The sequence below is a fragment of the Sycon ciliatum genome, chromosome 5 (genome assembly GCF_964019385.1).
Source record: "Sycon ciliatum chromosome 5, ocSycCili1.1, whole genome shotgun sequence".
Classification (NCBI taxonomy): domain Eukaryota; kingdom Metazoa; phylum Porifera; class Calcarea; order Leucosolenida; family Sycettidae; genus Sycon; species Sycon ciliatum.
In genome coordinates, this window is record NC_088647.1 from 10696986 (window position 1) to 10721077 (window position 24092).

The 24092-nt window shown below is 47.3% G+C and overlaps 2 protein-coding genes across 2 annotated transcripts; both read right to left on the reverse strand.

Annotated features, from left to right (window-relative positions):
• Nucleotides 1-876: 876 nt before the first annotated feature.
• On the reverse strand, nt 877-23380 carry LOC135817589 (dynein axonemal assembly factor 3-like). Its single transcript, XM_065330806.1, has 14 exons — nt 23059-23380; nt 20757-20887; nt 19705-19798; nt 10634-10727; nt 9225-9288; nt 8470-8546; nt 7856-7946; nt 5160-5285; nt 4773-4898; nt 4255-4429; nt 3827-3935; nt 3372-3446; nt 2466-2547; nt 877-1426 (listed from the first exon to the last, which is right to left on the reverse strand). The coding sequence occupies exons 1-14, from the start codon at nt 23114-23116 to the stop codon at nt 1322-1324; spliced, it is 1407 nt and encodes a 468-aa protein (XP_065186878.1). The 5' UTR covers nt 23117-23380; the 3' UTR covers nt 877-1321.
• On the reverse strand, nt 12055-15967 carry LOC135817585 (myosin-10-like). Its single transcript, XM_065330803.1, has one exon. It carries the CDS (start codon nt 15835-15837, stop codon nt 12733-12735), a length of 3105 nt encoding a protein of 1034 aa, XP_065186875.1. The 5' UTR covers nt 15838-15967; the 3' UTR covers nt 12055-12732.
• Nucleotides 23381-24092: the final 712 nt, after the last annotated feature.

A 24092-nucleotide genomic window follows, 5' to 3' on the forward strand; every position in this document is an offset into this window, starting at 1 on the left:
CAGTCATTCTGCTGTTCATCTGTACATGTGCATACGTCAGAAGCATTGCACCGAGCATCTTGGACCGCAACAAGACAGGGTGAGTGAAAGCATGTGTATTCCCGTTGACCCGCACACTGATATTGTGCCTGTATACCTGGTACTTGAAGCAAGAGGACGTACACAAGAGTGTGTAACTCACTATGGTTTCTGGAAATGTAATATTTACATCAGTATTTTCCTTTTGGCGAGTCATGGCAGCTAAAGATTGGCGACTCTAGAGTTACACTGCACCTATATCACGGTGATTGGCTCATGCCATGATGTCATAATTTACCGTACTTGTACATTGATGTTGAAATGGTAACAACGAATCCGACTTTCCCAAACTCACATGCAGAGCTGCGCGCGCAGGTTAATGTATTGTATTCATGTGTGAAGTTTTGTAGTGCAAGTACATGTGTACATTAGTGCATTAGTACATGTAGTGTACATTAATGTTTGTCAAGTATCCTCCTTGTATTGTAGCTCAACTGTCGACAGTGCGTGTTTGCCAGTTCTGATGATGCTCAGCAGCCTATCCATATTTCTTGCATGCCTGGACGAGTCACAGAGTCTGTAGTGCACACGTTCATGTTCTTGCTGAAGCCAAAAAGCTATTTGCTTGTTGATATTTTGTCTGTTTTGCCATCTTTTCTTGCAGGCTTCTTGGTACTTTCTGGAAAGCGGCTAGAATAGGTATGTGCTCTGTACATGTTACTCTTGTTGCGATATCTCCAAGTGACATGTACACACACACATACGCGCACACACACACACACACACACACACACACACACACACACACACACACACACACACACACACACACACACACACACACACACGAGAAGGGGGTTCAAAATCCTAAACGCTTCAAGTCATGATGTATTATTATACTGATGTACAACGAGTCAATGATGTTGTGCACTGTTTATACACCCCTGTGCTTATCCCAAGCAAAGCACTTCTACATATTCTGCTTCTACTCTTTTCAACGTGCAGGTGAACGACTGAGCCAGTATGTAGCTCTCTGCTGCGTCTGTATGGCATTGGCTATTCTCTGGCGATAGGAACGACAATACACTGATGAACATGTTGAACATCTATATGCCCCAAGCCATGCAAGTACTGCAATGTTGCTGTTACGGGCATATCAAGTCATAGTCAGTGTGGTGGAAATTGTCTTGCATTCATCACCAGTATGTCACCTGGGCTTCCATTGCCACTGCCGACACAGCTGCATGTCAGCCATCATCAATGCGTGTGGCTGCTATCTCTGTGTGTGGGCGGGGTGGGTGTATCAATCGCTGCCACTGGCGCTACTGCTGAGCTCTGGATTGCGCCTGTATGACAGAACGCTAGTCATTATTGCCATCTCCTCTGCTTGATCTGAAGAAGCCTGCAGCTGAATGCACAGACAAAAGCCGTATTGAAATTATTCTTTTTGACTATAGGAATGCGCTGCTGGAGCAGCTGCACTGCATACAATACTGGCAAACTCTACCTGGGCGCATTCAGCCTTTCTCCAATGCACATCGACTTTTAATTAGCTAGCTTGCCCCGCCATATTGTTCTTTTTATTCCTTTCAGTATGTTTCTGACGTTATCAGTAAACCTATTCGCAAATAATTCCAAGTATGTGAGCTTGGAGAACCATTCCAAGTATCTGCAAGAGCACATCAGCTCCCAAGAGTGCACAACCCTGGTTACCCTTTCGATGGGGTCTGCCGATGGTGAAAACTCACATCAAGTGGTGTAGTGTTGACGTTGTTTATTTATTTTAGTGAGCAGAAGACTAGTAAAAATGTTAGCAGACTTCGACTTCTTTGCCCAGGGTACACAGTTGTATCTTTTCAGTCCCAGTTGATTGACATACGGTACCAAGTCTGCACATGAAAACCAGTGTGTGAATGCACTCATGTCATAACCAAAGGCACATGTCTGCATACCAGGCTGAGCATCCATCTGGGAGAGATTTCACTACTCACGCATGCCACCTGGTTAGGGTGCGCTCACACTGCGACAAGAGGCTTTTGTCCAAGCGACATCAATCAGAAACATGGTAATCGTGCTCACACAAGGTCTAAAAACGCCACCAAAGAAAGGTGTTGCGTTTTCAATTTTCTCGATGCTCCGAGAAATGTTTGCATTCAGTTATTGTCTCGCCTCGGTGACTGAAGAGTTCAAAACTTCAGCCTGATGATCACGCGCCTTGAATTCTGCCTCGGTTTTGTTGAAAATATGTTTCATGTCCAAGCGACACAACGTCTAAAGCTGCCCCCCCCCCCCCTCTTGATGTTGCGGTCAAGATTTTAAACGTAACTATGATGCTTAGGTCACGTACATGCCGTTGCCATGCAACGTGGCTGCTTGAGCGCGTGGGCACGTGTTTGGTCGCAGTGTGAGCGTGTTCTTCAGGATGGGTAATTTGTGCATACTAGTACCTGGAAATTGAGTGCTTTTGCCAGTGCTGTCACCCGTTTAGTGTGCTCGTCCTTCTTTTCTTTGCTGAGATCTAGGACAAACCTGCAGTGCCACATGCACACACACACACACACACACACACACACACACACACACACACACACACACACACACACACCATTAGACCTTTGGATGCCCATCGCCGGAGGCGATGAGAGCGATGCTGCAGCAGAAGCCATAGCAGCTTGTGCTGGGATTGCACCATTCAACAGCTTGCAAGGCTGAAGAATTGACTGCCACTATTCAGCCACACACACACACACACACACACACACACACACACACACACACGCACACACACACGCACACACACGCACGCACGCACACACACATGCACGCACGCATGTGTTTAAAAAAAAGCTCGGTATCCTTTGCAGCTGATACCATGAAGTTCACGGCATGAACAGAAGTATCCCAACCGGCTCCTGGCATGCTTGGGGATCAGGAAGTTTGCAACTTTTTCAGTGTTGCCGCCACACCAGTGTTTGGCTGCTGTGGCCTGATACTTGTGAGTTCTGCTACACAGAACTACATACTAAACTCTGTGTCAACTGCAGTGAAGTTTGACACGGATTTTTCGTACGTTGCGCCGGTTCTGCTGTGCGTAGCATGCTCGAACTTCCCGCCACATGTACATGTGCGCTCAGTTTTCACACGGAGACCAGTCGCGCTTCACACGGAAAACGGTATGAAAAAAATCCGTGTGAAACTTGATCCCGTACCGCGACAAGGTTTCCATACGTTCTTTGGTACGTTTTACCGCGGGGCAGAAGCTCACTTATGAGTGTGTAGGTTGTGCAGGCTGGGAATAACTTGGAATGGACACCCCTGCCAGGCTTGTACATGAGAGCATGGAAACCACTTACAGGACCGTTTCTGTGAAGAGCCGGGCATTGTCCGTGAAGATTTCAGATATGTTGGCCTTCAGGTGGTGCACCATCCTGCAGACAATAGCAAACCATCCCTAACATCAATAGCCCACGGACAGTGTGTAGTCTGAAGTAACAGGGGAAACAAAAACTTTGTGACCTCCATCAACCTGTCAGTTCTTGTTAATAGAGCTCTGGGGAATCAAGCGATAGTGACTTCGAGTGAGACTCGAAAGGTGCCGCTTCTTTTGTATATTGGTGTACTGTACATGCTTCAAACAAGAAGATCCAATCAGTGTCTTGTGGACTTTTTGTTCCACTGAACCAATATTTTGTTTGCCGGAGGAAGTACTAGTACTCTACACAGTATGGCATGCTTGGAATCCTTGACGGTTTCCATTCATATCACCATGGTAGGTACTTTGAAGTGCATGTACAATGATTTGTCTTACCTGTTTGAGAAGAAAGCACAGTGGAAGAAGTTTGTGTACTTGCTTTGCTGACCGAGCGTTGCGACAGCGTCTAGTCGCAAGAAGTGGATTGACACGTTCCGCTGCAGCTCTAAAAAATGCACAAAAAAAGGTTGCACAGGGAGAAAACCCTATGAGTATTCTTTCGAGAGCTTGCCCATCAACCTGTCAGAGGTGTGTGTGTGTGTGGGGGGGGGGGGGGTGGTGGTGGTATTTGCTATCCCTGGTGACAAGAGCACATATGTACTCTTGCTGGTAATGGTCATAGTTGTGCACTGAATGCATGTTGTATGTCGTATAACAGGTATCTGAAGGGCTTAGACCTTGTGAGATTGCCGTGCTGCAAGTACACTGTACTGACATTTTCTGGGAATGGTGGGCATACTAACATAGGGTAAGTTATCGGATACCTTTCAAAGGTGATGCCGCAGATGCTTGAGTAGTTGGCGATGACTCCTCTGTTTCATCTTCTTCCTGAAGTGTAGCTAGGGACGCTGAAGACTTGGCAGCATCTCCAGAACTAGCCGGCCCTCTTAATGATTCGATGATGTCAGACACAGTCTGTCTTGTTTCAACTCCAGCTTTCTACATGTGAGAGAAAGCGGCATTGGCATAACCAAACATGTGCAGAATGAGTCACCTTTTCAAAAGCAGAAGGACCTGGGTTCAATGACGACCGGGCCCTCAGGGGATTGAGCCACGGGCACAGACGCTAGGACATGCGGCGTCATTGATACGTACTAGGGCTGAAACGGTTACGATCTTGCACTGACTTCTTGCACTCGCTGTGGTAATGGTGTGACCATTCATGTCATTGCTGAGTCGATTCACTACTTTATCTTACAAATCAGCACCGTGCATCAGAGATCCCTCTCACCGTCACAATGTGAACCCTAAAGCCTGTAGATCCTAAAAGACCAATACCTACCTGTGGATGTTGCGCACCTGTAGTGTCTCTCTTCTTCTCGCTCACCGGCTGGTGCTTGGTGAATGCCACAAAAGGACCAGTGGTGATATCACCATAGTAACCAGATACTGGTCTCCGTTCACCAGTCTAAGAAAACGGTGCAGCAAGACACACACGTGTGCATGCATGCACACAAACACATATACAGCCGTGCAAACACACGTGCACGTACCCACCCCCGGCCGGCACGCACGCAAGACTTGATCAGCCAGAGTGCCTCTGTACAAGCCAGTACTCCATGGTGCAATGTGTATCATGAAAATGTATTGTCGCAAAACTGATAGTCAATGTTGAGAATTGCCAACATCATAATCATCAGATATACCAGATGAAAGTTGTTGTTCTTACTCTTCTTTCATGTACACAGGTGGAGATGGATCGGTTCGGTTCACTGTATGAAGCTGAGTCGCGTAACTGAAAGCCAACACCGGTATCTCTCCATTCTTTGTATTCAGGCCAGCTGATATCAAGCGGCTGCAGAAGTAAGACAGAACAAGAGCCACTCACGAGTTATGGCACTAGCACAGGTCTCTAATGTAGTCAAAGAGTCTCTTCAGATCAACAGCACATCAATTACGTGAGACTGTGGAGCATCTAACTTGGAATCTGGGACTGGACTCGAGTAGGCAGTAGTAACTAGAAGGTGAACCATGGTCCGAGATAGTGGTAGCGGCGATGACTTCATAGGAAAGGCGAGCTCCGAAGTAGGGAGCAAACACCCGTTTCCAATGGTTACCGACTTAATTGATGAGGTGTATCATAGCTAATTGATGGTAGATTGCACAAGTACTGGTCCTGCAAGATTTGCGGACAGATATGGGTCTTTACCGAAGAACAGTTATACAGTCAGACCTCGCTTAACCGCACACATCCGTTTTCCACAAAAAATATCCGGATGGGCGAGGGAACCGGATAATCGAAAACACACACTGTGTGTGTGCATAGCATTGCTGTAAATCGGTGACCAACAATTTTCTTCCGGATGGCGAGGGATCCGGATAAATGAGGACCGGATAAGCGAGGTGTGACTGTACTGGGTAGAATTTGGTCAATTTAGGGGCTTTCCACTATTAGGCTGTTCAGTTTAGACATAGTCACTGTCGCCAATGCCATCCTAAGCACAAAATGGAACAAGTGTGTACAGACTGCTAGCCGCAACACTAACGATGGCCATAGTCGTCAGCTAGTGGCTAGTTGTCGTGTATATTCTCCTTTCAAGTTCACATGTACTTCGAAGTAACCAAAGAATACTAGTATACAGGACAACTAACCGCTAGCTGTTGACTATGGCCGTTGCTAGTGTTGCGGCTAGCAATCTGTACATATTTGTTTCGCTTTGTGGGTAGGATGTCATTGGCCACAATGACTATGTCCAGAAAGAGCCTGGCAATAGAAAGCACCTAAACGAACCAAAAAATTAATGCCAATAAATAGGTAGAAGACAAGTGTTCTGGTTTGAATTAGCCTTGATACAACGGTAGCGGCTATACCTACTTGGAAGTACTTCCACCGACACTAAGTAGAGTGTAATACATGTCTTAATACCCATCAACTGTACTGGCGCTGGACAAAGTGACGTTCAGGTGTACATGTATCTATATACATGCATCGGAGAGTTGGACGATCAGTTAGGAATGGTACTTTGAAAACTGTTATTGAAACATGTGCTTGAGCCTCTTACATAGGCTGACAGAGTGGAAACCCTGATAGCACAAAGCTCCTCGAATGCAAAACCATCTGCGCTGAAAGCACTGGGCACTTAAAACCACTCCACAATGTCTCATGCACATTACCGTAACCACTGCTACACATAATGGTGTTGTCTGCTGACTCAGTGCACAGCATATCTGCTCAATGCACAGCATAGCTGTTGACTCACTCAGGCACAGCATATCTATCTTAAAACTTACTGTACAGCATAGCACTGCACAGCATATCTATTTGACTCACTGCACGGCATAGCTATTCACTTAACGCACGGCATAGCTATTCACTTAACGCACGGCATAGCTATTCACTTAACGCACAGCATAGCTATTCACTTAACGCACAGCATAGCTATTCACTTAAAGGGGAAGTATACCCTAAAATCAAATTTTCACCAGTTGTAGTCTTCTGGGTGCTGAGTCGAATGGTCTTGGTCCGAGGAAGCTGCGACGCTCCCTTCCTACTTGAATCCCAATCGAACTCGCGCACTTCCACCGAAACTGGGTGACTGCGCCCTACTAGATGGGGATTTGTATGCAAAATGTCACTAAAAGCGCCATTTCGTTCTTATAAAAGCACGGATGACCGCGATTGGCCCATATGTTGTAGTCTTTTGGACGCTGAGTCGACTGGTTTTGGTCCGAAAAGGCTGCGATGCAGCGTTCCTCCTTTATTCCCAATCGAACATGGTTGAACAAGTGGTCACGTGCTCCTGGGTGCCCAAATCACCTGGTCACCGCGCCAGCAGGTGACAACTTTCACACCAAGGTTCAACTCGAGTTCAACTCGAGTGACAGGACTGCACCCAAAAAAGGTCAAACAGGCTAGTAAGTTGTACCCTGCAGGCACGGTGACCAGCTGACTGGTGTACGCAGGAGCACGTGACCGCTTGTTCAACCATGTTCGATTGGGAATAAAGGAGGAACGCTGCATCGCAGCCTTTTCGGACCAAAACCAGTCGACTCGGCGTCCAAAAGACTACAACATATGGGCCAATCGCGGTCATCCGTGCTTTTATAAGAACGAAATGGCGTTTTTAGTGACATTTTGCATACAAATCCCCATCTAGTAGGGCGCAGTCACCCAGTTTCGGTGGAAGTGCGCGAGTTCGATTGGGATTCAAGTAGGAAGGGAGCGTCGCAGCTTCCTCGGACTAACACCATTCGACTCAGCACCCAGAAGACTACAAATGGTGAAAATTTGATTTTAGGGTATACTTCCCCTTTAACGCACAGTATAGCTATTCACTCACTGCACAGCATAGTTATTCACCCACTGCACAGCATATCCACTCACTGCACAGCATAGCTATTCACTCAATGTTCACTGTTTCGTACCATATCCATCAGTTTCATGTTGTAGTCCCAGTCGAATACACCATAGCGGGCATCATAGCGAGCGGCAAGGTTGTGCCGAACACGACCATCCCTGCACAAGCACACAGAATAGAGCAGTGATACTCCACTCACGGACACACCATGTCTATGGAGTGGTTTCACATCTGTGTCATGTGAGGAGGGGCGGGGTGTGTACTCGTGATGGAAAAACAAGCATGTGTGTGTGTGTGTGTGTGTGTGTGTGTGCGTGGGTACATTTGTACTGTAAGTCTACACATTTTCGCCTTCCCAGGGCTATAACCCATTTCGGCCGCATCAAATTTTCGGCCTGTGCTGCTGCTGCCTGTATACACTGTCACGCTGAACCTTGCAAAACAAAATTTCGGCCGCAACAATTTTTTTGGCAAAACATGACCAGGCCGAAAATTGCCGAAATTAAATATACACCGAATATTTGTTGACTTACAGTATGTGCTTTTATGTGTGTGCATGTGCGTGTGTGTGTGTACGCATGCCCCTTGTGTACGTGTATGTGTATGTATGTATATGCGTGTGTATGTGTGTGCGAGCGTGTGTGTGTGTTTGCGTGCGCGCACATGTCACTGTTCGCTTACCAATGTGTCTGCACATCAAACGCTACAGTTGACCTCCAGGACTTGAAGATGTCCTCGAGCGCGTCTCGTTCCTTGAACTGTACAACGCCACGATCACACACAGTCAGAAATGATGAGCTGGGTCTGATGAGCAAAAGGTTTTTAAATTGCATGTACATGTACCACATTGGTATAAGCCGTATCGGGTTTATCCAGCCCTAGCCGTTGCTCTGACTACTAGTACTATCCCAGGACCACCGCCGGAAGCGGCAATACTTTTGATTAGTCTGGCCATGCCATAGCCTTGCATACAGTTTGTGTATGATATAGGCAATACTTTTGATTAGTCTGGCCATGCCATTGCCTTGCATACAGTTTGTGTATGATATAGCGGGTAGTGCACATAGTCTCCTCTTTTCACTTTCACACCAAGGTTCAACTCAAAGTTTAAAAGGTTCAACTCGAGTGACAGGAATGCGCCCAAACAGGCTGTAAGTTGTAGCCTGCGGGCACGGTGACCAGGTGACTGGTGTACGCATGAGCACGTGCCCGCTTACTCAACCGTGTTCGATTGGGAATAAGGGCTGAACGCTGCATCGCAGCCTTTTCGGACTCACTGAATGGCGGCCAAGATATAGAGTGTAGGCAGATTGAAAACTTCAGTGACAAAGGTACTGAAGTATAAAAAGAATGGCGTACTAACTGTTAACTGATTCTTTACTACTGAGAACAGAAATCAGTGCAGAGCATGTCAGAAGTACTTGCTTGAAACTCACACGCAGAGACGACAGATCCACCATTGGCAAGCAAACTTTCATGTAGTCGTCATCTGTCACCATCCTGTTTTGCAAACAATTTATAATACATCATGTAGACAACAGGACACTAGTAGCTATGGACATCAACAAGTGGTCTGTCAACAACACTGAGGATACTGCTTGAAGTAGTAGCTATGGACATCAACAAGACTTAGTGGACAGTGAACACGGCAGTGGGAGTATTGGACGATGACACACAGGTATACAGTCGTAATAACTGTGTCAACATGCCCGAGGCAAATTCTGCGCCGCATAACACAGAACGCTAACGTTGGAATTATGTTACCGTATTTTTCGGAGTATAGTGCGCACCTTTGTATAACGCGCACCCCCAATCTTCATTGGGGGTGCGCACTTCAATCTTCATTGAAGTACATGCATTTCACATTCGGAGCATAGTGCGCACCTGCGATTTAGGGCCTAAAATAGCACATCTAAAGTGCGCACTATACTCCGGAAAATACGGTAATACCATAAAAGGATCAGCCGGATTCTAGCCACTAAACAGAATGGTGTTGGGCCATGGAAGCTGCAATACTCCTTTCCTTCTATATTGCACCCAAATTTGCACACTTCCCCACTGCAATTGTCGTGGTACGGTTCATTCTTCCCATTTCGACGGGGGAAGCGTGCAAATTTGATTGGGAATACGGGGTACGGATGGGATGAATGAAGCGCAGAAAAATAATAAAGCAGTTAAAAGCATGCACTGTGTTCTGTGCAGTACTGTCGTGCTAACACTGAGTCAACATGCTGGCATGCCAAGTCATCTTCGCAATGCAGCGGAAGGTATGTACGCGCACTTGCACTGATGCCGAATACACAGAGGAGACAGGTGCAGTGCCGTACTGTCGGGTGATGAGGAATGAACAGGCTAGAAGTATTCCAGATACAGGATACATGTACCGTAAAGTACCGCCAGAGCGCCCCGTCTCACGAGAGCGCCCCACCTTGATTTTACAGCCAGAGAAAGGAAAATCGTACGGCAGAGTGCAACGAAGTGTGTACGATGTGAGAATCTTAGGCCACACTTGGCAGGTTTTTGTGTGGAGCTTGTGTCAGCCTGAAGGTGCGGATTGACTGCAAAACGTGCAATATGCGTACAAGGTTCATGTCGTATGACCTACAGACAGCCGACCACCTCCACAATACGACCACGAAAGGATGAGATGGTGGGGCGCTCTGGCGGTACTTTACGGTACCCATACGTACACGGGGGCTCAATTACAATCATGTATAGAGATTTCTACATGAAATATAAGAACAGCCTACTTTGTAGGCTACGACTCCGACCCCCCCCCCCCCCTTCTTCGGCACCAGGCAGTGCTATATTGCAGCAGCAGCAGCATGCACCACATGCCACTCACCGGACAAGGCGTTTACTCGTCTCACTCAGATAGACTGCAGTTTGTGGACGGACAAGTGAGTTGCCAAATAGCTCCAGGAACAGGCTGGTTCTTTCTGCATGGCACATGATCATGAAATACCATACCCTAGCAGGACCGGCGGAAGCAATTTTTGATTGGTCCGGCCATACCCTAACCTTTCACACTTTGTGTATGATATGGACGGTAGTCTGTAGACACATGACCTCCTCAGCAGTAAACACAAGGTGGCGGTCAAAAAGTTGGTCCGGCCATGGCCTGACCAACAGGAGTGGTTCCGCCGGGCCTGCCTAGATACTGACAAGAACCGAAGTAACACAGATCAAGACCGGCACTGGGTGGGTGACTGCATGCACAGATCAAGACCGGCACTGGGTGGGTGACTGCATGCACAGATCAAGACCGGCACTGGGTGGGTTACTGCATGCACAGATCAAGCTGTCCCCGGGGAAAATTGCAATTCCGCGGCCGCGTTTTTTTCCGCGTTTTTTGCGATTTTTTAAAAGACCGCGTTTTCCGCGATTTTCCCGCGTTTTTTGAACTTTTTTGTTGCACTACACGTACACACAGTGCACTGTTCGGTCAGCAACGTCTCATCGTGGCGGCTTTTTACTCAAATATGACGAGTGCTTACACCAGAGACTTGTAACTGATTGATTTCACTACATACTCACTGAAAATTGCCGCAGATCAATATTATTCACCGCATATGTACCGCAAATTATGCCATATTATGCCGCGTTTTTTGCGATTTTTTTCCGCAATTTTCCCCGGGGACAGATCAAGACCGGCACTGGGTGGGTGACTGCATGCACAGATCAAGACCGGCACTGGGTGGGTGACACTGACTGCATGCACAATTTACATCACTTGCTTGTGGTGACCATACTAAGGCCACCCTTTCTTTTTTCGTTGTTTAACGTCCGCGCCCGCGTACCTTTTTGCCTCCGACCGGAAAAAAAACCAAGAAAGTACAGTGGATATCGGTTATAAAGTCATCGGACATAGTGATAAACCGGCTATATTGATACAAAATGAAAATATCAGAAGCAAAACCAGAAAAAGCCAGTCAAATTATCATTTTAACCAATATATCGTATATAGCGATAAATCGGCTATAAGGATACAGAATCACCATTCAAAACACCTCTTTGTGCAGAAAAATTATCGTCTATAGTGATAGCAACACACGAGTGTGAGGCATTGATGTCTCGACTTGGAGCCACATGTGTTCCCGCGTACCTTTTCGCGAAAAAAAGGACGTTAAACAATGAATTAACAAAGGGTGGCCTAACGGTAGTAACCAGTAAAACATATGCCATGACACCGACACACACACCCCCCCCCCCCCCCACACACACACGCACGCACACACCCACACCCACACACAAGAGAAGGACTGCTTGTAAAAATAGATGGACCGACCACGATCCAGTACAAATCACTATACCATTGAATGTCACCCGGCATCAGGTCACAAACTCACTGGCAACACGGACAAGAACAACAACACAAACAACAACAAACAAACAACCATAACCGGTGTCCTACACGCTGGCAGCTATTAAAAATAATAAAATTGATAGGGTACAACACAAGAGAAATTCAAGACGGTGTAGAATAGGAGAAACATATCTACTCTATATTAGGTAGAATGGAAGGATGGCCGAGAGAAAGTAGATATAACGAGGCTGGTGATTTCATAAAAATGCAAAACTACAATTTCATGGCAGATCTATGAAGGGAAATGATTTCAGGCAATAGGTTTCGTCAAGCAGGTATGAATTTCGTGAAGAATGGTACAATACACAATGCCCGATACGGACAAAGCCAAGCAGCACTAATAGCTGTACCTAAAATGTATCAAAAGTGCTGACAAATACTAGGAAAGACACTCGCACATATCAACTGGGTCACGCACCGGTAAGCCCTGGCAAGACATACATCATCATCAGCAGTAGCAGCAACATTGGCAACAGCAACACCTGCTAACACGACTGATATGACCTATGCATGCTACTAGTGGACAGCCGTAATGTTGGCACTAAAAACTAACTGGTCCATGTCCAGATAACTAAACTCTAGGATGATTCGGACGCACCAGGCTGCTCTAAGTCTGTCAGCTCTTTCTCTAGCAGGCCACGCTGGCGAATCAACTCCGCTTCCAGTCGGTTTTTCTCCTGCAGCAGCGACTCTAGTTTAGCTTTCTCCAATAGCTGCTGTACCAAGGCGCCGCGCTGTTCCTCCAGTAAGGAATCAAGCCGAGACTTTTCCGTTAGCTTCTCTTCCAGGACAAGCTTGTGCTGTTCTAGAACGGCCTGGAGATTCTCACGCTGACTTCCAGAAGGTAGATTAGCTGCTGCCTCGATCGCGCCAGTATCCAGAGGCTGCAGCGAAGCGAGGCGCGAGCGAAGTAGGTCAACTTCATTGTTGGCAGCATTCAAATCATCCTGGCAAGATTGCTGTGCGGAGAGGCGATTCTCCAACTCGGCCACAAGCGCATTCTTCGCAGTGGCAGCTTCCTCCTGCTCGGACAGGGCCTTTTCCAACTGGCAGAGGCGAGAATTCAGGCTTTCAACCTCCTGCTCGTGAGTCTGCTTTCGAACTTTCTCATCTTCCCTACTCTGGTGTGATGCTGTCCATTGCGCTTGCAGATCCCGGGAGAGTGCATCCATTCGTGACTGCATCGATGCTAGGTCAGCTAGGCTTTGAGAGAGCTCGCCCTCCAAGCGGGAACACTCATCACTGCGATCTGATAACTCACCATCTTTCTCTTCCAGCTGTTGGCCAAGCCGCGATATTTCCGAACGCAGCTGTGTCACCGTCGCTGATAGATTCGCATTAGAACTGCTTCTTGCTTCGTGTTCCGCTAATGCTTGCTGAAGTTGTGTTATCTCAGCTTGAGCAGTTGCCAGTTTGGCAGAGAGTTGCGAGACAGCAGCATTCTCTTCAGATGCAGGTGACACTTGAGCCAGCTGATCTCTAGCTTCCACAAGGTTCTTATCAGTAGAGGCCAGCTGTTCACGAAGGCTATGCTCGGCCTCACTCCACGCTGCACGCTCTGCATCGTGACGCTTGACCGTATCCTCGTAGCGCGTCCGCGACTCGGTCACGAAGAGATGACTCTCCTCTGACTGCTCTTTGATGCGCTGTTCCAGCCATGTGTTGCGGGTCACTAGAGCAGACCTCTCCTCGGCTGTCTTGCGCAAGTCTTCGCTGGCACTAGCTAAATCATCCAGGTGCTGTGCAGCACAGTCCTTCTCATGCTGAAACTCACCGAGAAGACGCTGGTTCAACGCCTCCTGCTGAGCAGCAAGATCGGCCAGTTCCTGCCGGTGCTGCTGCGTCAAGCTCTCCTCTTGTGCTTCAAAATCTGCCCGCAGCTGCTCAAATTGCTCCTCATACGCGGAGCGTAATTCTGAAATAGCAGAGCTGGCGGCCGAGTCCGCAGCGGCTGAAGACGCCAGTTCTTCGACCTGCTTGGCGTACTGCGCTAGAGAATCTTGCATGTGACTCTGGAGATTGCGGTGGTTTTCAGACAGGGCATCATACTCATGGCGCCTCTGACTTAGCTCGTTCTGTAGTGCTAGCTCTTGGTCACCTGCCTGGTTCTTGAAAGCATCAAACTCCGCTTGCAGTGTCTGAACAAGACTTTCTAAATCTCCCTTAGCTGACAGTGCTGTCTCCAAGTCTGCAGTTAAACTACCTACAAGCGACTTTTCAGACTCCAGCGCATCCACATGATTCGTGCATTGCGATTGAAGGAGCTCAAGCTGCTGTTGCATGGATTCCATATCTGCCTGGGCGCGGAGAAATTCACTTTGGTCAACGACCGCAGCTGGAGCAGAGTCCTGGCTGGTGTTCAGCTCGGCAATGGTAGCGAGAAGCTCCCGCCTTTCCTTCTCATTCTGTGCAAGTACTTGTTGATGGTGATCAGCTACGTGACTAGATTCTTGCAGCAGTCTATCCAACTCAACTCTGCTGTCATTATACTGCTGCTCAAGAGTGGCCAGGCGCTCTGTCAACGAATCATTAGCTGCCTGCAATGGTTCTACAATGCTGTCATTTGAAGTGCTCAACCCCACTTTCTCCTGCAGCGCCTGCTTCTCCGACTGCAGTGCCGTGACATGGTCGGCTGCTTCTTGCCATTGTTGTTTCATTTTCTCCATTGCCGTTTGATACTGCTCGTGGAACTGCTTCACTTGCGCCGACACGCTCTCCTGAACTTGATTGCGAAACGCCTCCATCTGTGCAACATTTTGCTGTTGTGTAGATACCAGCTCTTGCTTGTGTTTCTCAGCCTGTAGATTTAGCTCCCGTTGGTGTTCAGTTGCCTTGCTGGCGGCTTCTTGCTCGTATTGTTCTCTCATGACCACTACCATCTGCTGTAAGTGTGCAGTGTCATTTGGTACTGCCTCTTGAAGCTGATGTACTTGCGCTCGCAGCGCATCCGTATCTTCCTTGTGCTGCGCTTCCAACCGTTTCGTTAATGACTGAACCTGCTCAGCACGTCTCTGCTGCTCCTCAGAGCGGACACGATTGACATCTTCCTCATGTACATACTGTAGCTCCTTGATGGCGCTATCATGCTCAACTTTCATATTCTGGATCAACACATCATTCGATCTGCACTGCTCCAGCTGTCGCTCCAACTGCCCTACCAGAGCAGCGCGTTCTGAAAGCTCTAGGCGAAATTGATCCTCGCTCCTCTGCCTTGCGTCACGTTCAAGCTGAAGCTCTTTCCTGAGGTCGTTTACCAAACTACTGTGAGAAAAGAACTCGTCACCAACGTTACCATTCAGCGTGGCCTGTCCATCTTCGTAGCTACCACCTTCGTACAGCTCATCCGAAGCAAAACTGGGCACAATCTCATCCTCAGCTGGCTCAATATCCAAGTGTTCAGTAAACGCTGGTGCACTACCTCCACTACCATGCTCAATGTGACTTGTGCTGGTGCCTACTGGAATTCCTTCGTTCAGTGATCCGTTATCCAGACCCAGAGGGCCTTCATTAGAAACTGGGGGTAATGCAGCCTCCACAATGGGATCTTGGACTTGCTCTTCAGGCGTCTTTGGTCGCTTAGACTTCTTGGAAGATTTTTTAGTATTTCTCTTTTGCTGAAATTTGGCCAGACGCATACGACCTAACTGCAACTTCTTCTCCCTTTCTTCATCTGTATCCTCCATCACGGTAGAAAGAATAAACTAGACTAAACTGAAGTAGCACGGACCTGGTTCTGGTTCGCTCACAAGCGAGTGGACCAGATTCCACAAACAATCAAAAATCAAAAGAAAGAAGCATGCAATCGATTTCGAAGCGAGTAGAGCTACATGTACAAAGCGTCATCAGCGGCGACATCGGCCCCGTAGATCATGTAGATCTACTCCGTAGATCTAGATCACTCAAGCATGATGGCTGTACCGGTCAGCGACAATACTACGGCAGGTGGTGTGCCGCGATCATGAGCACCAGGGAGCCCTACTGAGTACTGTACAGTGTGTACCGGTACCGCGGTATGTGTAGGGCTCCCATCGGACCCAGGCCCAGGCCAGGTGAGCACAAACTTCGAACATCAATCAGACGGAAAAACAATGTACCACATGTACAATAGAGAGGTTTTGGCCCTTTTTGGCCCAATTTGGGCCTCCGGAGTACGATTTTCCGTGCCACAATCCGTATGCCTATGGGTGCTACGAATTTTTTCGAGGCGTGCTCCATACGATTTTTCGGCACGGAGAATCCATGTGCACAGGCTTTCATACGAATCATGTTTCGTATGGAGATTTTGCGTCATCGAGCGCAGAAAGATTTTCCGGGTACAAATTTGGTACGAGAAACATCGATTTTCCGCGGGAAGTTTTGATTTCGGCACAAATTTTCAAAATAAAAAGGCATAGCGCGGGAATATGACGTGTTTGCGATCGTAACCTAGGCAATGACGGCAAACACATAAGTTCCGTACTCCGGAAAATTTCACTGCTCGAAAACGACGTATAAAAATCCGTAGCGCCTCTACGGATTTTGGCACGAAAAATCGTATTCCGGAACCTCTCTAATGTACGTCATGTACTGTCGTGGACATGGAAATCCGGTCGCATGTCTAGCGGCCCCAGGGCGCTGGCCATGCAGCCGTGGGTAAGCGGTACACACACGCATTTATGCGCTGCAGGGCGCTGCAGGGCGCTGGTCGCATTGGATCAACATGAGCACTGCATGCAACGTCCTGTACGCGCTGAGGGCGCCGGCCCCGGTCATTCGACTGGATTTCCATGTCCACGATAGTAGGTTCTTCAGCACTGCGACCACCTAAACTAGGCTACATTAGGCTACATTGTAGAGCTACACTGTAGTAGTAGTAGTACATGTAGTAAACTATGTGGTGCGGCTATACAGGGGGCTCGCGACCCGGGGACCTCTCGCGCGCGAATGTTTTTGGGAAAATTGGGCCCAAATAGCCTGTACAGTTGACTCCTGATATAGCGAACACCATTGTGCAGAAGAAATAGTTCTTTATAGCCGAAGTTCGCTATAACAGAAATGCACGCGTATAAACAGCAAGTCAGGACTGACATGTGCCCGATGACAGTATGACTGCACTTGGTTGACACGCAGACCTACAAGATTTGGTTCGTTATAAACGAAAACTGTTCGCTATAAAGGGTCAATTTTGTATGGGTTCAAACAGGAACATGGACGATGGTTCGTTATAATCACGAAATTCGCTATATGCAAGTAGGTTCATTATACTGTCCACAAGTTCTTACAAATTCCATACAACGGTGAAAGGATTTGTTGGAGCATCATCAAACAGTGCATTCACCTTCATCATACACTGGCTCCGTTGCCTACAGTAGTTCACATTTTGACGGGGCGCGCTGGGACGATACGGAAGGAGCGGCGGGAACCATCGGAGTGCTCATGATGCTGGTTAGCGGAGACGGATGTGAGTGTCAGGAACGGGAATGCAACCGCACTACTGTACAGATCAGGAAGCGATGGAAGAGTTGGATCTGTTCAACCTTCCATGCCGTGTACAGGGACACAAGCGTAAAAATGGCTACATTTCGAATGTGAACTAGTGATGGCATTGTGTGGCGACGAACACAACTGCAACTGTTCAAATTTCAGCATTTCGAACCTTATGCTTCCCATGATAACTCACCGAATGGCTCACATGACGGAGTTGGACATTACCAGGCTAGGATTATCATTTGCTGTATTTATGGATTGTCCTTGAGTTTTCAGATGAAGTGCTGTATCTTCTACCTGTCGTTCCTTTAGAATGGCACAATGTCCATGGCTGCTTTCTTGTCTTCATAACAGACTGGTATAACCAGCATGATTCTGCTTTATTTGAGAAGAAATAATATTATAACTTTCCTTTCGGAAAGGAAGCCCAGAAACGTCAACCCCCATGGACTGTGCTTTATGACTCTCGTCCATCGACATTAACCGTCGCAATACCTGCTGCATGTATGTTGTGCTGTGCGAACCGTACAAGATTTTAGAGCTCACCCACACCTTCCCAACAGGCTCCTATATCCCGTACTGTTAGCGTTACATTGAATATGAACTAGGCTAGCACAGTTATCCTTCGTTCTTTTGATGGCGGTGGGTAGCACGGAACTTGACGTGTTCTTGGGCTCCTCGTGCAACACTTGCTGTTCCCGGATGCCATATTATTGGGTGCATCGAGGTTGCTTCTATGCTCACTGTTGTTTGGTAAGACAATTTTTTATAACTATTTCACCGAAGAATAAGGCAAGAGTACTTTGGGTTGGTTTGGATGCCTGGCTTCTCTTCACATAATAATACAGTCATGTACTTCCACTATTGGCACTAACCCTACAAGTGCACATGCATGACTCATGAGCTGCTGAAGACAGTGCCGGTACTGATCATGTACATGTAGATCTACATGCCGTGCACCGTTCATTCAAGCTGACAAAAAAAGTACACTACACTACACTCTACAGACGCTGAGACGGTGTAGCCCGGTGTAGCCCGATGTAGCCCGGGTGCCCGCAGTGTAGCCTGGGTGCACTTGCCCCGTCTCACTCGCGGCTCGGATCTTTGTGCAAGTCATCTATTCATGACAGCATTACATCCGCCTTGTAACATGTTTTGCCACTACAAGAGGCCTCGACTAGCGGGAAAACTACAGCCAGCGTACCCACGGGGACCGAAAGTTCAAACTACACGCTGATTTTGTTCAAATCACGCTTGAAATTAGTTCGTCTTCACGAAAGTTCGCCATACAGAGTTCGTCGTAAACGAACAATTTTGACTTGACATGATGCCTGGCCAACCATAGGGTTTGCCCTAGTTCGTACTAAAGGAAAGTTCACCGTATCAGTGTTCGTCCTAACGAGGTTTGACTGTACCACATTAGCCAAGCAACATCCACTGCAAGGCTCGGCAATAATGAGGTGCACATGTAAAGTTACAGACAATACGTGACGCATTTCAGGGAAAGTGCTTGGTCACGTAAAGTCAGGGTTGCACGCAGCTTGACCAAGAGGAGTGGCCAGGTTAGTTTACGCATAGTTGCGCAAGTCTGCATGCAGATTCAGATTTCAAATAATTCAGAAATCAAAAATAATAATTGTCACGTTGACCACCCTTTTTGAAAAAATGTCGACATCTGCGCAGCTGCTCAGGCCATCTTTCGTGCAGTCATAGCGGCTACGCATCCGAAGAGCACCGTTGTTTGATGCTAGGAAAAAAACTCGCGAAGAAGATGTCCCTTCTCCCAACCTTCTACATGCAGTCTTGGAGAAGCTTCAGTCTTGTCGTTTGAGTGGGATTCGCAAGTGTTTCATTTCCCTTAGAAACCGCTGAGTACACTCCTACGCCGTCCTATTGTGCCGACGACGAACACTGCCAAAATGAGTATAATGCTATTTAGCTTATTTTGTGGAAAATGCAGTGTTACTATGCTGGCATTATGCTCGCTCCAAATCGCACACTTTTAAAATGATAGCATTATCCGCCCAGGCCTACTCACTAGAATTCCCATGGCCCACCCTCTTGTTACCACGGTTACCACTCACCTTGTATACTGATGTCCTCTGTGTCATCCATGACCAACCTGAGTAGTAGCAGTTGCTTAGCAACCGTATCTAGGCTATTCTCCGCAATGAAGAACTGTGAGAGAAACAGCAAACAACCACTTGACAGATCTTTTTATTTTGGTCTAGTTTTATGTTAAATTGCGTTGCGGACCGACTTATTCTTAGTTATTCTCTGGTTCGATTTATTTGTACATGTGCGTTATGAGTTTAATCACTGTGTGACGAGTGACACAGTTAGAACCATGGCCACACTAATCGTTTTTCTATGGTGTGTTCACAAGACAGGTGACATTGAAATGTCAGGTTTTGCTAGAGTTACGTGATATGTTGTATTCTTGCTGGGAGTGAAGTTCCGGTACAGAATTAATTACTCGAGATATTCTCCAATACTTGACAGGGTTTGCTGTCACCTTGTGTTGGCCACCAACACCCACTGGCAGGTGCTATTCGGCTTCGCCTTCATCATCTTTCTTTTTCCTTTCACAACTGTAATTAGAATAATTATTTCTGTTCGTTTTGTTTCGTTCTGCACAACAGCATGCACTGTTATGTTGTAATGCAAGTTGGTTAGCACTGTATTGCAAGTAAGTTGGTTAGCGCAGACCTGCTACATGCCAGTTACAATGCAATCATCAAAACTCGCTTCGTTAAAACAATGCAGTCCTTCAAGGAGTTGTGCATAACGAAGTTTCGTAGTTAGGGTTCGATGGATCAGGTAACAATGAAAATGCCTACGAATATTGGTTGATTCGGAGCTTGTGCAACAGGGGGAGCTTCATGTTTTCAAGTCCGAGTATGGGAGATAGGTCTCAACAGACTGGCATGCACTCGGGCAGTGTATGATAGTACCCACCTGTCGTACTTTACAGCATGGCGCTACGGTGATTGGAACAAAATAGTTTTCGGTCCCGAGCTCCCACTTCGCCGAAAGTTGACTGTAAAGTTCGTACTACTTTTGTTACTCCAGGCCGTTGCGCACAAATCTTACGAATTTTCGTTGTGCACAACCTCTTGTAACATGCAGCACTTACTTGAATTTTGGCCGATTTGGCATCTGGTGATTCCCCTGCTGCCCACCTTGACTTCAGGTCAGCTAGCGTCATGAGTACCATCCGCATATCCACACTACCTGCTAGCAGAACATTGCTATCGGCAACAGACCCTACAGGCAATAAGCAGGTATCAAAGATATAAATTTCTGGCAAAAGTTCCGAACAATGCAAGATCCACTACCATCGGAATTAGTTCTAGAGCGGCCAGGCCGTTGAGGGTACTGTATTTATATGCCACAACTTCCATGGTCTTAACCAATATCACTGCCACTGCCACCGACACCACCACCACCACCACCACCACCACTATACGCTGCAATTCAACGAGAGAGCTTGAAAGCGCAGTGCTCTCACTATGCTTTGTTTTTCCTAGGTCATCATGCGTGTTACTCGAACTGATAAAAACGTCTTTGCAATACAAAAACAATTTAAAACATGTACCCAATAATCGTACACCTAAATCAAGTCCCCCCCCTCCTGTAGACCCAGTCAAGTAGTCCCCTTTACATCCAGCCACGTCCCCTCCAACGCCTGCCCCCCCCCCCCTCCTCCCCCTCTGTACGCCCAGCCAAGAGGCACCTCCGTCGGCTGACTGCCCCACCCAAAATGCCTTCCGACGCTCCTGATGTAAGGGACACTCCAGTCTCATTTTTTCGAGGTCAGGTTCGCGATGCCAAGACAAGGGTAGGTGTGAGAGAAGACCGCTGGACCAAGAATGAATGTGAAATCTCCTGAGGAGGTCCTTCAAGGTCCCTGGAAGGGTACGGAAGACAGGATCTCTCATGACGCTGGGAAAACAAAGCAAACCTTCTCTTACGCCTACCTTTGTCTTGGCATTTAGAACTTGACATCGGACATGAGACTAGAGAGTATCCCTTTGACAGCATAACCACTTCTGGTTAACGCATGCTCCGTACGCGGAGGCATACACGACCCACACACAGACACAGCAGTAGTTGGTTGGCACCACAGGGTAACTGGGCGAAGGAGCTGGCAGTGTGTAACCATGGAGGCGGCCGACCCGACAGAGGCGGGGACCGAGAGTGAGACCGAAATGGCGGCTGACCTGCCAAGGGCAGTAACCGAATAGAGTGATTCGGAGTGAGACCGAAATGGCGGCTGACCTGCCAAGGGCAGTAACCGAATAGAGTGATTCGGGAGAGTAGAGAGAATGCTGCCAGCTACTGAGAGTCCAGTGCCCAATCCCTGTTTGTTTTTGTTTTTGTTTAGCAGAGTGAGTTTGGAAGACGAACGAGGTTAGTAGTATAAACGGGGTGCTACAGAATGAGAATTGTAACACAATGAAGTCGGTGTGGGTGGGTGGGTGAAAACACGGAGCAAGAGTCATGCGAGCCAATGCAACTAACAAAGAGAGCCAGGCACGAAGGCTGCTGAAGGGTGTACGCATGCAAAGCGAGCTGCCGAGAGAGTTTGCGCATGCGCACAACGGCGCATCCGTGAGCTGGCGCGAACACGCGCGTGATAGACATCTGCATACAGTGAAAACATTACGTCACCGCGTTAACATACTTTAGCTACGCAAAACTTGCAGTAAAATTGGATCCACTTTTCGGTTGCTTTGTATGTCATACGAAAAATCCTTAAAAACCTCCAGATCCACTTCGGGCACAGAGCTATCTCGTGTTGCCTTCCTACATGCTACAATTGCCAGCTCCGATCAGCCAGTGGTGTATCATCGTCATACCCCATAGAGGTTATGTGAATGTTGTCATGGCGGCGAGTCAGCGGAACCACTTGTGGACGCTACGTATGCAGCGTGAGTCCCTAGTAGTGCATTGCTTTGCCGAGACTTTGCCAAAGCATCTCAAATTCTCAACATGATGAGATCGCAAACCTCTATAGCCGATTAGCTGGTTTACACTGTCAGCATCTAGTATGCTGAGTCTTATTGCTGACAGTAGTGCGGCTCACTACATCTATGCATCACTAATATAGTAATAATATACAGCCGCTATAAACACTGTGACGTAGACCACGCTACTGAACATGTACCAACATGTACCAACATGTACCAACATGTAGCAACATGTAGCAACATGTAGCAACATGTACCAACACACCTAGCATGTAGCAACGAGTACAGCTAGCATGTACACACATGAGTGGCCGAGTCTTTGCGACATCCTAGCGTGTGTGGCTTACCCAAAAGGCTACACGTATAGCACCTAGGATGGTGTAAATGCTGTTTTCAAGCTGTGTCAGCCGCAGGACCCACAACTGGACAGTTTATATTTACTGCGTGTGTGCGGCCTAGTCTCACCTTCAGCCAGCAGACTTCTTCCGGGACTAAATCCCCACCACTGGATACTGTCCGCCATACTAGACTAGTGCCAGTATTGGTGGTGACGTGATTACTACAGCTCTGATAGCACTACCGCTAGGTGTGGCTTACACTCGCAGTGTGTACTTTTGCGTGGCAACGAGACGGTTACAAAGAAAAAGAGCGAGCAACTGCTTCCCAATGGAAAATTGAATCGATGGTAAGAGTGTTGATTTGTTGATTTCCTACAAATTGTAATACATTGTATTCGCTCAGCTCAACTAATTACTTCGCAACGACCAGTGAGTGAGACTGGGAATACCAGAATGTCCAGAATCTTCCTCGAAAGTGACGTTGAATGAATGAATCTGCCCGGACCCGTTTCGGCGTTTGCATGGTTCACGCGCGGCGGGCTCCTTGCAGTCATAGCAACCGGCAAGAAGCCATGACTTGGTTACATTGTAACCAAGTCCAAGGTCTGGACAAGGTCTGTCTAGTCTGCTGGTAGTGGTACTGGTACTTGGTAGTCATATATCTGGTCTTATACTGAGCTTGTATACAAACTCCCATCCCTCCCCACACAACACTCCAGACTTGTATTTTGCATATAACAGGTACTTCGATGACGAGAATATAAACTGGTATATAAACTGGTATATAAACTGGTGTATAAACTGGTGTATAAACTGGTATATAAACTCCTTTTTTTTTAGGATCACACTAGGGGAGTTTGTATATCAGCTCAGTATAAGCATAATATAACCTACTCAGTTGAATATGGGAAATATAAACCATTATCGCCTTCTTAGTATTTGACCCCACTAATTTCCCTGATACCTAAGCGGTCAAATATATCGCGTATTTGACTGCTTAGTCAAATACACGATATATTTGACTACTTATATTTGACTTCTTAGAACTTCTTGGACTTAGAAATTTTCTCTCCAACTTAGAAAAAGAAATTTTTGAAGAAAGCAGAAATACACAAGATGGGATTTGAACCCACAACCTTGTGAATCTCAGTCACTCTTCCT